Raw genomic sequence first — 14,554 nt, 5'->3', positions numbered from 1 at the left:
AAAAACGCAATAGACCATGAAATTGGGAAAAATTAAACATAATTAATATGATTATAACAGTATTCCAATTACTTTTAAGTACATGTTTAACTACTTTCTAAAATTTATAGAAGGTAATCAAATTGCTGTATAATAAACTCATAATTTTGTTGATTGGAAAAGGTTGGCATATTTTGGGGAAATTTTTGTCAGATTTTGGGGAAACAATGTTACTTTTTGCCATTGGGAAACAGCCTTTTTTATTTTTCACAATTGGGAAACAGCCTGTAAAAATGACTGAGAGATTATGTTTACATGAAATAACGATACAGACACAGAAAAAATAACAAATTTTTGTTATAGCAGATGTCAACTGAGCCCACAATACATAATTACTGCATTTTTAGTTGTTGTTTACAAGAAAAAGACATCTTCAAACTGAAGATCTAACAAAAATGGCAAATCATGAATGCACAGAATTTCATGTTATCAAATAACAAGAGGGCCATGATGGCCCTGTATCGCTCCACTGCTGAAAAAGGCTGAAACAAATATTCTCTGCATGTGCAAATATTTAAATATAGGCCCTATTTAAGCACATGTACATTTTGTGACCACCTGGGCTTGGTCCAATTTAACCCCAGGGACATAATTTGAGCAAACTTTGTAGAGGACTACTATACCTCACTACATGTACATACAAAATATGGTAGCCCTAGGTCCTAGAGTTAAGGACAAGAATATTTTTAAAGTTTTCACAAAATAAGCAAGATATAACCGTATATAATGTTCAATTTTGTGACCCGCGGGTAAGGGTCAAATTTGACCCACAGGGCATAATTTGAACAAACTTGGTAGAGGACTATAAGAAGTTACTGCATACCAAATTTGGTAGCCATAGTCTGAATGGTTTTCGACAAGAAGATTTTTAAAGATTTCACAAAATAGGCGCTTTATAAGCATTTATTCAATTTTGTGACCCCTCAGGGCAGGGTCAAAGTTGACCCCAGAGGCATTATTTGAACAAATTTGGTAGAGGTTTATTAGATGTCACTCCATACCAAATTTGTTAGCCATAGGCCCAATGGTTATGGACAAAAAGATTTTTAAAGTTTTCACATAATAGGCCCCATATAAGCGTATGTTCAGTTTTGTGACCCCCCGGGCAGGGTCAAATATGACCCAAGGGGCATAATTTGAACAAACTTGGTAGAGAACTATTAGATGTCACTACATACCAAATTTGGTAGCCCTATGCCTTATGGTTAAGGACATTACGAATTTAAAGTTTTAACAAAATAGGCACTATATAAGCATATAATCGATTTGGTGTCCCCCAAGGCAGGGTCAAATTTGACTCCTGGGGCATAATTTGAACAAACTAAGTGGAGGACTATACAATATCACTACATGCCAAATTGTGTAGCCCTAGGCCTAATGGTTATTGACAAGAATTTTTTTAAAGTTTTCACAAAATAGGCACTATATAAGCATATGTTCAATTTTGAAACCCCAGAGGCAGTTTCAAATTTGACCCCAGGGATAAAATTTAAACAAATTTGGTAGAGGACTATAAGATGTCACTACATACCAAATTTGATAGCCCTAGGCTGGATGGTTATGGACAGAAGATTTTTGAAGTTTTCACAAAATAGGCCTTATATAAGCATATGTTCAATTTTGTGACCCCCAGGGCAGGGTCAAATTTGACCCCAGGGGCATAATTTGAACAAACTCGGTAGAGGACTATAAGATGTCACGACATACCAAATTTGGTAGCCCTAGACCCAATGGTTATGGACAAGTAGATTTTAAGTTTTCACAAAATAAGCCCTTTATAAACATATATTCAATTTTGTGACCCCCGGGGCAGTTTCAAATTTGGCCCCAGGGGCATAATTTGAATAAACTAAGAAGAGAACTATTACATGTCACTACATACCAAATTTGGTAGCCCAATGCCATACGGTTATGGACAAGAAAATTTAAAGTTTTTCCACAATAGGCCTGATATAAGCATATGTTCAATTTTGTGACCCTCGGGACAGGGTCAAACTTGACACCATGGGCATAATTTGAACAAACTTGGTAGAGGACTATAAGATGTCACTACATACCAAATTTGATAGACCTAGGTTGGATGGTTATGGACAAAAAGATTTTTGAAGTTTTCACAAAATAGGCCTTATATAAGCATATGTTCAATTTTGTGATCCCCCGGGGCAGGGTCAAATTTGACCCCAGGGGAATAATTTGAACAAACTTGGTAGAGAACTATAATACTTCACTACATACCAAATTTGATAGCCCTAGGCCCAATGTTTATGGACAAGAGATTTTTAAAGTTTTCACAAAATAGGCCTTTTATAAGCGTATGTTCAATTTTGTGACCCCCAGGGCAGGGTCAAATTTGACCCCAGGGGCATAACTTGAACAAACTTGGTAGAGGACTATAAGATGTCACTACATACCAAATTTGGTAGCCCTAGACCCAATGGTTATGGACAAGTAGATTTTAAAGTTTTCATAAAATAAGCCCTTTATAAGCATATATTCAATTTTGTGACCCCCGGAGCAGTTTAAAATTTGACCCCAGGGGCATAATATGAACAAACTAAGAAGAGAACTTTTACATGTCACTACATACCAAATTTGGTAGCCCTATGCCACATGGTTATGGACAAGAGATTTTTAAAGTTTTCCCACAATAGGCCTTATATAAGCATAATTATGTTCAATTTTGTGACCCTTGGGGCAGGGCCAAACTTGACCCCAGGGGTATAATTTGAACAAACTTGGTAGAGGACTATAAGATGTCACTACATACCAAATTTGGTAGCCCTAGGCCCAATGTTTATGGACAAGAAGATTTTTAATGTTTTCAAAAAATAAGACCTTTATAAGCATAATTTATATTCAATTTTGTGACCCCCAGCCGGGGCAGTTTCAAATTTGACCCCTGGGGCATAATTTGAACAAACTAAGAAGAGAACTATTACATGTCACTACATACCAAATATGGTAGCCCAATGCCATACAGTTATGGACAAGAAGATTTTGAAAGTTTTCACAAAATAGGCCTTATATAAGCATATGTTCAATTTTGTGACCCTCGGGGCAGGGTCAAACTTGACCCAAGGGGCATAATTTGAAAAAACTTGGTAGAGGACTATAAGATGTCACTACATACAAAATTTGGTAGCCATAGGCCCAATGGTTATGGACAAGTAGATTTGTAAAGTTTTCACAAAATAGACCCTATATAAGCATATGTTCAATTTTGTGACCCCCGGGGCAGGGTCAAATTTGACCCCAGGGGCATAATTTGAAGAAATTTGGTAGAGGACTATTAGATGTCTCTACATACCAAATTTATTAGCCCTAGGCCCAATGGTTATGGACGAGAAGATTTTAAAAGTTTTCACAAAATAGGCCTTATATAAGCCGACTGTAAAATCATTTATTTTCGCCAGCAAGAAATTTTGTCATTTTTATAAAAATAATGTGTTTGTCAGCACTTAAATTCACAATTCCTGACTTTGAAAAAAAAATGCTTCAGTCAATATCAGATTTTTTTTCCGAAATATATCGCGGTTGCGAAAAATCGTAGTGGAGAAAGAGGGAGGACACTTGAGAGTCACTTGCAGCAAGTTGGGCCTGTTTGCAACATGTCAATATACTTGTCTTTTGTTATCAGGTGATCAGTGATTAGCCCCCATTAGTGTGTATCATTATTATGATTAGCGGATAAGTGGGACCAAATAACCGTTAACGAGTGTTTGAAACAGTGAAGCCAGTTGCCAATTGGTCCTATTCATTTATTATCATGGCCAAACTAATAACAATCTTACCTTTAGGCCAGCATTTTTTTATTATTTGTTTTACGGGAGCCCCCGACCCTATTTTTCGACAAATACAAATAAAAATAAAAGTCACTTTCGTTTTTTTATTTTCATTTCACCCGCCGACCTGGTATTTTATCCAAAACTAGAAAAAGAATTGTGAAGATTGCCGAAAGTGTTGTTCAAAGTTTGTTTATGATACGGGTTGTTTCGTTGTGCCAAGTCGACTTGTAAAGCATCAGCGATTTTCATTGGCTATTGCAGCCAATACCACACGCTATTAGCCAATCGGTGAGTATTTAAGAAATGATTTTCATATTGCATTTCCAAAATGGCGGACATTAATAACAACGAGACAAATGTAGCATATTTTAAAATCAAATTAATTAAAAACGGAGCAGAAACAATTTCAATTAGAAAAGTTAATCTTCAGAACACCATTGTTGACATCATGCCTATATTATGTGATACAAAATTAAAAATAATTAGAGTTTTTGCAGATGACGCACAGGTGTCACCATCGATAACATTTGGTGTGTTAACAAGTTTTGGGTAGGTTTAATAAATATGCGTATTTTTTAAAATGTAGATCCTGTAATATTTTTATAGATAAAAAATCAACATCCCGAAAATGTCCAAGATATACTACTTTACGTTTCTTAATAATGAACATGAGGACTGAACCACAGGTACTTGCATTAAAAATCCCATTCCCCACCCACCCATATATTTTCTTAATTTAGAAAAAAAGTATGCAACACAGCTTCTGAAGAAAATAACATTGGGTCCAGATGTTCGTATGTCCGTCAAAGTCACAAGAAAGTTTTAAATTCTTTTTCTTGACACAGACAGTAGCAAATTAACATGCTTATTATTCTTCATTAACTTAAAACAAAACATTTTTTCCTTATATTAAACTGTATAACTATTTTTATATCAACATTTTAACCATTTTTCCGGTACCTTTTGACCAAGTAACGTCCCTTTGTTTTGATCAGTTCATTTTATTGAACTTATACAGACGAAACCAAAGTTTTTGACTCTGAATATGTGATGAAAAGCAGCACATGTTTTTATAAGTCTATAACTCTTGGTTTCTTAAATGAAATATTTAATAAAACTCTCGCTACACAAAGTTTTTGATCAAGATCAAGATCAATTCAAGCGCAGTCTGATTAGGATCCAAAGTGTTCGCTTAACATTTTTAGAAGTACTGACTGAATGACAATTATGTTGAACATTTTGGATCCTGATCAGACTGCTCTTTTGGAGCCAAAATGGTCGCTATCACCCTAAGGTCCAATTTCCTGTTACGTGGCTCATTTTTTTCTCATGATTGATACAAATTATCATGATATAAAGCAAGTCTATTGTATATTAAAGAGTATTTTTAATGTGCATATTCCACCCATGGATGAAAGTTACAAAGTTGGTTGTTATTTAAAGCTTTTAAACAATGTAAAAAGTTTTTAAGTCTTTTTTATTTAAGTCAAATTCATGCTATATTTGTTATAAACATACATATAAAATAAAAAAATAAAAAATAATAATTATGATATACACTCAACTAAAGTTCAACAATCACTATAATACACTACACACCTGTCGTGTTTAATAGTCTCTATTGAATCAATACAGCATAATACATGCAGAAGGTGCTTTTACCTAGAAATATATATATAAATATGTTTACTATTATTATAAAAAGCTTTTACTACAGTGTAATGTGATATATAAAACACTTAAAGGTTAATGCAAGTATACATAAGATTAAATTGGCTGAATTTTAAATTGTCAAAAATAAAAAAAATAATCGTTTTTTTGGTAAAATGCGCACTTTTGATGCTTTTATTTTTATTTTTATTTATCACCCCCGACTCAATTTTTTTGAAAAATTTCCCGTATAACAAATTAAAAAAAAATGCTGGCCTTATCCGCGCAAATTAGAAAAGGTGCGGAGATTATTGGTTAAAATTAGTGTTAGCAAACTGTTTGGTCAGTTTTCAATAAAGTTTCATGAGTTTTGCATCGTAATTATTTGACCACTTAAGTACAATAATTTTTGGAAGTGTACAATTAACAGTGCATTATGGGACAGCGGTTTCATAGGGCAAAGTTCAGATTTAATTGTAACAACTTAGGGACAAGTGACTTTAAATAAGATTGACTGCAATAGGATACAAAGCAATGTTTTATTGCGTTATACTGTCATTCAAAACACGTGCTTTCCGGGGATTTCCTGGAAATCGCACAAAAATAAAAGTGAATTTTTGAAAACAATTTCCCTACGTTTGGATGGAACTAATCGTCATGATTGCTAATTTCTCTTTATCTGTTACGTTTTCAATATTGCTACAAGTATCAGTTATTTGAAACATGTATAGTAAAAACGTGTAAAAGATGTCAATGATTAAAGAGATCGATAGCCCATAAAACGAAGCACAAGCTATTTTTACACCTGTATTGTCGTTAAACGCAAACAACCAAACACAAATCAAAATGTTCTGTATTTATTTGTAATCAATGCAGAGAAAGTATACGGTAAGTATATACATCACCATCTTTTAATTGTGTTTATTGTCTTTGATCCGGATCTAATCCGGTGCGTGGAGGCAACAACACTGAAAAACACAATACACACAATGGGTAATAAAGTTGTTAACAATTAGCGCTTATCATTACAATTCTACCTAAATGAAGTCAACGCAGTCGATACAGCTGTACTGCTTTCGCATTTTAGAGCAATGTCGCGTGTCAGTTAAGTACACTGTGTAATCTACACAATTTTGTGTCAAAACCGGATTTATCTTGATTACGTAACAGACGGAGTATGAATGCGTGGATTACGTTGGATTTTAGTACCTCATGCCTTTGGTAATTCAGTCTTAATTTGTTTAAATATGGGACATAATTGTTTGTTAGGATCTTGAATTTGTCAATCGGTTGACTGACGAAATATACGAAAATTAATGCCTTACGATATATAATGGTTTCACAGTATGTTCAATTTTGTGACACCTGGGGCAGGGTCAATTTTGACCCCAGGGGCATAATTTGAAGAAATTTGGTAGAGGACTATTAGATGCCTCTATATACCAAATTTGATAGCCATAGGCCCAATGGATATGGACGATAGGATTTTGAAAGTTTTCACAAAATAGGCTTTATATAAGCATATGTTCAATTTTGTGATCCCCGGGGCAGGGTCAAATTTGACCCCAGGGGCATTATCTGAAGAAATTTGGTAAAGGACTATTAGATGTCTCTACATACCAAATTTGATAGACCTAGACCCAATGGTTATGGACGAGTAGATTTTGAAAGTTTTCACAAAATAGGCCTTATATAAGCATATGTTCAATTTTGTGACCCCTGGGGCAGGGTCAAATTTGACCCCAGGAATTTGACCCCAGGAGCATAATTTGAAGAAATTTGGTAGAGGACTATTAGATGTCTCTACATACTAAATTTGATAGCCCTAGGCCCAATGGTTATGGACGAAAAGATTTTGAAAGTTTTCACAAAATAGGCTTTATATAAGTATATGTTCAATTTTAAGACCCCCGGGGCAGGGTCAAATTTGACCCCAGGGGCATAATTTGTAGAAATTTGGTAGAGGACTATTAGATGTCTCTACATACCAAATTTGATAGACAAAGGCCCAATGATTATGGACGAGACGATTTTGAAAGTTTTCACAAAATAGGCCTTATATAAGCATATGTTCAATTTTGTGACCCCAGGGGCAGTGTCAAATTTGACCCCAGGGGCATAATTTGAAGAAATTTGGTAGAGGACTATTAGATGTCTCTACATACCAAATTTGATAGCTCTAGGCCCAATGGTTATAGACGAAAAGATTTTGAAAATTTTCACAAAATAGGCCTTATATAAGTATATGTTCAATTTTGTGACCCGGGGCAGGGTCAAATTTTACCCCAGGGGCATAATTTGAAGAAATTTGGTAGAGGACTATTAAATGTCTCTTCATACCAAATTTGATAGCCCTAGGCCCAGTGGTTATGGACGAAAAGATTTTGAAAGTTTTCACAAAATAGGCCTTATATAAGCATATGTTCAATTTTGTGACCCCCGGGACAGGGTCAAAAAAAAAATTGGCCCCAGGGACATAATTTAAAGAAATTTGGAAGAGGACTATTAGATGTCTCTACATACCAAATTTGATAGCCCTAGGCCCAATGGTTATGGACAAGAAGTTTTGGAAGTTTTCACAAAATAGGCCTTAAATAAGCATATGTTCAATTTTGTGACCCCCAGGGCAGAGTCAAATTTGACCCCAGGGGCATAATTCGCAAAAATTTGGTAGAGGACTATTAGATGTCTCTACATACCAAATATGATAGCCCTAGGCCCAATGGTTTAGACGATAGGATTTTGAAAGTTTACACAAAATAGGCCTTATATAAGAAAATTTTCATTTTTGTGACCCCCAGGGCAGGGTCAAATTTGACCACAGGGGCATAATTTGAACAAATTTGAAAGAGGTTCACCCCAGGAACATTCCTGAGAAATGTCATCAGAATTGGACCAGTAGTTGAGGAGAAGATGTTTTAAGGAAAAGTTAACGCACGCACGCACGACGGACACAGGACCATGACATAAGCCCCGCTGGCCTCTGGCCAGTGGAGCTAAAAATGAATCAGCAGAATGATGTATTTTTCCCTAATTCTTTCTGCTGGATGAAAATTATTATTTTCCTGCTTCTGCCAAAAAATGTTAACTAAAAACATTACACAAAGTAAACATTCCAACAATATCACCAACCCGTGCAAGTATTGATTTCTAACTGGCCTATTTCTTCTATATGTGGTCCTGGGTTGTGGGAAGGGTCTATGTCTCTGTAGCCACATATTTTCTCCAACCTCATCGTCAGAATCTCTGTTCTGATTCCATGCAGCCCCTTCATCTCTTTCTGCTGCATGATTACTAAAGCTATCTAGAAACGCTCTACCCCAGAGCTGAAAAAACCAAAACTGTATGGTTCAAAACAGCAATGTTTTGCTATATATTTTCAGAAATTTATTTAATTTAGCATAAATAAAGTACATGTATAGTAAAAAAATCTGAAAAAAAATATTCTTAAGAGTTGTTTGTGCGTTTTGATTTTTCAACTTTCTTCATTTAAAATATAAAGCAATGACATAAAAAATCAAGTTAGACCTGTGTTTGTGAAACACAATGCCCCCTACTGTGCTTTTGAAGCAGCACAGCAGCTACATAAGGGAACATTGTTAAGTCCAAGGCCAATAACTTTGCAAAAAATCAATAGATTGGAACAAAACTCACACTTGACCTGTAAGTCATGTGGGTAAACTCACATACCAGTAATAAGCTAAATATCGGAAACCATTTAGTAAACAAGAGGGCCAAGATGGCCCTAGTTTGCTCACCTTTATTTACAAGGCCTTGTTCATTGCTCAGTTGAAAATTCAGTACTCTTGAGCATATTATTGCATATCTCTTCTGTTTACTTTTGCAGTGTGAGCATATGATTAATTCTGATTGTGTACTGTAATATCTGCATTGATTTTTTGCATGCAAAAGTTTGCAAGTAATGCTAATTCTACATGTGTTTACAAGGTTTTTGTAAAATTTGGACCTCCTGACCAAGATTTTGACCCCACATGACCAAATGTCAAACTTTGCATAGATATCATCAAGAAAAGCACCCTGGTCAAGTATCATCATTATTGGACCAAAACTATGGCCTGTAGTGTGTTTACAAGGTATCATTGGGACAAATCTTCTGACCAAGTTTAATGAAGATCGGACAAGAAATGTGGCCTCTAGAGTGTTTACAAGGTTTCTCAATAGCCAAACAAGGGCTGTTTGTAAAACATGCATGCCCCCCATATGGGCTGTCAGTTGTAGTGGCAGCCATTGTGTGAATACGTTTTTTGTCACTGTGACCTTGACCTTTGACTTAGTGACCTGAAAATCAATAGGGGTCATCTGCGAGTCACGATCAATGTACCTATGAAGTGTCATGACCCTAGGTAAAAGCGTTCTTGAGTTATCATCCGAAAATCATTTTACTATTTGGGGTCACCGTGACCTTGACCTTTGACCTAGTGACCTCAAAATCAATAGGGGTCATCTGCGAGTCATGATCAATCTACCCATGAAGTTTCATGATCCTAGGCGTATGCATTCTTGAGTTATCATCCGGAAACCATTTTACTATTTCGGGTCACCGTGACCTTGACCTTTGACCTAAAAATCAATAGGGGTCATCAGCGAGTCATGATCAATCTACCCATGAAGTTTCATGATCCTAGGCGTATGCGTTTTTGAGTTATCATTCAAAAACCATTTTACTATTTCGGGTCACCGTGACCTTGACCTTTGACCAAGTGACCTCAAAATTAATAGGGGTCATCTGCGAGTCATGATCAATGTACCTATGAAGTTTCATGATCCTAGGCCCAAGCGTTCTTGAGTTATCGTCTGACAACCACCTGGTGGACGGACCGACAGACCGACCAACAGACCGACCGACATGAGCAAAGCAATATACCCCCTCTTCTTCGAAGGGGGGCATAATAAGGAAAACTGCCCCGCCCACTGGCGGCCATGTTTTTGAACGGACCAGAACCACTTTTGAAATCAGCCAAGACATCATTAAGACAAACATTTTGACAAGTTACATGAAGATTGGGCATGAAATGTGACTTCCACAGTGTTTAAAAGGTTGTTTTTTTTTTTACCTAGTGACCTAGGTTTTTGAACCGGCATGACCCAGTTTCGAACTCAACCGAGATATCATTGGGACAAAGCTTCTGACCAAGTTTTATGAAGATTGGGCAAGAAATGTAGCCTCTAAAGTGTTTACAAGGTTTCTCAATAGCAAAAAAAGAAAAACTGCCCGCCCACTGGCGGCCATGTTTTTCAACGGACCGGAACCACTTTTGAACTCAACCAAGATATCATTAGTTCAAACATTTTGACAAAGTTATGTGAAGATTGGGCATGAAATGTGACTTCAACAGTGTTTACAAGGTTGTTTTTTTTTACCTAGTGACCTAGTTTTTTCCCAGCATGACCCAGTTTTGAACTCGACCGAGACTTCATTGGGACAAAGCTTCTGACCAAGTTTCATGAAGATCGGACAAAAAATGTGGCCTCTAGAGTGTTTACGAACAAATGTGGACGGACGGACAGACGACGGACAAACAATGGTCACAAAAGCTCACCTGAGCAATCAGGTGAGCTAAAACCCTCCAGAAAACGGTTATTATAGAGAAAAATTCTAAGTCCAAGGTCCATCACTTCGGCAAAAATCAATGGACTGGAAAATGGGATGCTGGACAGATGGACATTCCAACTGCTATATGACACCCTAGGCCCAAAAAATATTTAGGTCTGTTTGGGGTCTCCTTGGGGAAAAAAAACAGGGTCGGTAGGTAGGGATTTTTTTTTGTCTTTCGGGTACGAGAATGGAAGGCTACTAAAGCTTATTATAAAAAGTACATGTATATATATATATATATATGCTTTGTTTGCTTGATATTACATATGAACGAAAATGAACAATTTTTTTTTGGAGACCCCAATAAAAAGTTGAGGGTCGTCACCAATTCAGGAGACACGAAACGGACCTTTTTTTGGCCCTACCGGACGCATAAAAAAACTCAAAATTTAGAAAGACACATGAATATTTTTTATGAAACATGTCAAAGTTTGTTTATCCTTCACATGAGAATAAACTACACAATTCAATGGAATTGAATTCATGATCTTATTAAAATGACTGATTGCCCTGTGTCCTATGTTTGGTATTGTAAAATGTTGCTTTATAATAAATTACCTCGGTCAATATTCTTTACAATAAATTACCTCGGTCTTTATTCTTTCAAACAATTTATAATATATGTATCTATTGCAGTCCACTTCTAATATATTCCAGTAAATCAAAGGCATCCTCAGTTTGACTGCATTAACTCTTACTTCGGTGAGGGTTAAAACTCCTATCTGGGTATATTAATTGCCAAGCGCTACCAAACCTTTTAGACATCACACGAAGTTAACTTAAGATTATTATTATGGTCAAGTTTGCCAATTTAAGTTAGTAGGAAAGACATCAAACCAGTTGGAACTAGTTCAAGCAAATTTATGCAAGTCAAAGTGCAATTACCCATAATACATTCTAACCAATATGGAGTTTCAAGCCTTGCATCGTTATTATATACAACAGTATGGGGTTAATCTTATAACTCTTTATGTAGATTTGGTATGAGGTATGAGTAAAGAATAACTGTGTTTTGGCTATTAAAAAAACAATCAGAAATCCCAAACTCTGTATTAAATATTCTGTTTTCTCAAGACCATACAAGTAAAATAAATCAACTGTAAAGGCACAAATTTAACAGAATTTAACTGTTTGTTATTAACCTCACATAAAATTGCAGAATGAAAAGGCATAATACCTGTGCAAATTGTGTAGCAGGGTCTAGCACTTGTGTTGGTACAGAATTAGAACTTTCTGCACTGCCTTCTTCCCTACAACAATATCAGTTATGTGTATACAATTGTCGCAAAAAATCAACAAAAGACAGGAATTGCCTTTGAAACTTGTTTACTCTTTGTCTAGAAAAAACATTTGTTACTGCTTCGTTTAACAATGTGAGAGTCCAGATTGCAAAACTATTATATTTAACAATAAAAGCAACCAAATAAGTCTGTGAAAAAGTGAGCATACTAGTTTGTTTTGAAGCTTTGACTTTTGGAATCCATCTTTTATCTACAGACACTAAAAATATAATACAATTATAAATGTACATAGATCATGTAGATAATTGATAAATACATTTAACTAGTCTTACTCTGTAATCTCTTCGATGAATCCATTGTCACATCGTGGACAGGTGAAGTCCTGAGGAAAATAATTAATCTAATACAAAACAAGCAAATTTGTTGAATTGTTATCCCCGAAAAATAATCTTGTTTATTGATGGGTGCAAATCCCTTGATACATGGTATAATCATAAAAAATCACAGTGCTCCAGCTAGACCCTTCCGAACCTCCGCCCTGCCCTTCCTAGGCCCCCCCTGCCCCTTAAAAAAAAAAATATATATTTTTTTTTACATACTATAATTAATAAATCTCTTATTACATTGTATTTCATTTATTCCTCATTGAAGACACGGTATTTGAATGGTTTAATAATAATGGGAAAAATATATTCTAACAATTATTAATAATATATAAATTAACATGCAACAGAAAGCATTCCAGAAACACCCGCGCGCTCGAAAGTGACCTTTTGAGAAAATACTGATGTTAATTTTTCCTGATTAATTATTTTATTATCTTTTGAAAACAACCGGTGTGTAGTTGATTCGTTTATTATTGTTTGAGTTACATGGTTTACAGTAAATATGGTCTAGTTTTACGGTGAACGAAGTTGAACTCCTTGTTTTTATTATAGCATATATATATATATATATATATATATAAATATGGGCTTCCCTCCTGTGCTTTGTTTCTTATGCTATCAATTATACTGCATTGGTTGACTCGCGGTACTTCAGGAATATTCACTTGCGTCTAGAAACCATCTTCATATATCAGATAAATGATTAAAAGGACAATTATATTTTACTTAACTTTATTGGACAATGCCTTTTTATGACGAAAATTCTTCAAAATTAACTGCCGTAGAAATAAATCCAACACCACTGTCCTCCATTGTTGTTAATTTTTTCGCCCGGTAGATTCGTGGTAAATAGGTTAAACAGCACCAATATTAAATATAACATGAATAATCAAAGCTCTGACATATCATTCAAATTAACAATCAATAACGTATATAACAATTTAAATATATGAATTTTAAGACATCAAATAAAATAAATAGCACAGTTATTTTCAAGCACTGTTGTATTTTTTTCCTTACGACAATTCACTGAACTATAAAAATTTAAATTTTGTTAAAGTCCGAGTATTACAACATTAAAATACCAAAAATCGATTCCAACCTGTAGCGAGATATTTTCTGTCAGATTTGACAAGTAGGTCAAGCAGATTTGTTTATAAACAAAATCTAGATGGCGCTTATGAAATACCGCGAGTCAACCCGACCCGCGAGTTAACCCGGTTTGAGTATACAGGCACTTGATGACAAACTTCAAAAAAAACTTTTAATATCTTCGGATAAGTCCTTTGGCTATTTTTAGGAAAAACCACCAATGTGTAAGAAAATATTCAGTATACATGCCAACCATAAAGAATTATGGGCAACGTCAACAAAATATAACAACTTTCATCAAATATTTGACTTATCCCTTAATTGACATTGTCAAATATGGTTTTACTTAATTTCAAGATGAAATTACGTTTTGTACAGTTATTAAGAGAATTAAAAGCATAGGTAACCACCGGTAGTTTTGGTGTTATTTGTAGAGAGCACTGATGGCAATAAAATTTAGAGTTTTGTGTCCGTTCTTGATTTTCAACCATTGCTTCCGCCATCTTGTCAGTTTAAGGCTACAGTGCACTAATGTCTCTTACCCACTAAATTGTTGCATTTCACTGATATTGTTCTAAAACTTATCATTTCATTTTTAACATTAACTTCTTTTGTGAATATAACAGATCACTTCGTTTATTCGAGTATACATAATACACAATAAGGATATACAGCAAATCACAATTATAAACTGAATGAGTCGTAATTATTATATATTACAATAAAGCAATACTTACATATTTT

General features: G+C 35.1%; 1 protein-coding gene across 1 annotated transcript in view; it reads right to left on the bottom strand.

Moving 5' to 3' along the window:
• The window catches only part of LOC127877113 (E3 ubiquitin-protein ligase RNF115-like), a 33,780-nt gene extending 19,434 nt beyond the window's left edge, over window positions 1-14,346 (bottom strand). The window contains exons 1-4 of the mRNA XM_052422767.1: window positions 14,221-14,346; window positions 12,665-12,714; window positions 12,269-12,341; window positions 8,607-8,800 (exon numbers count right to left, since the gene is read on the bottom strand). Of these exons, the coding sequence (XP_052278727.1) occupies window positions 8,607-8,800; window positions 12,269-12,341; window positions 12,665-12,714; window positions 14,221-14,313 (410 nt within the window). The 5' untranslated portion in view covers window positions 14,314-14,346. The remainder of the gene's footprint in view (window positions 1-8,606; window positions 8,801-12,268; window positions 12,342-12,664; window positions 12,715-14,220) is intronic.
• Window positions 14,347-14,554: the final 208 nt, after the last annotated feature.

The sequence above is a fragment of the Dreissena polymorpha genome, chromosome 4 (genome assembly GCF_020536995.1).
Source record: "Dreissena polymorpha isolate Duluth1 chromosome 4, UMN_Dpol_1.0, whole genome shotgun sequence".
Classification (NCBI taxonomy): domain Eukaryota; kingdom Metazoa; phylum Mollusca; class Bivalvia; order Myida; family Dreissenidae; genus Dreissena; species Dreissena polymorpha.
Note: the sequence above shows the minus strand (reverse complement) of the source record. Positions and strands in the feature narration are given on the sequence as shown.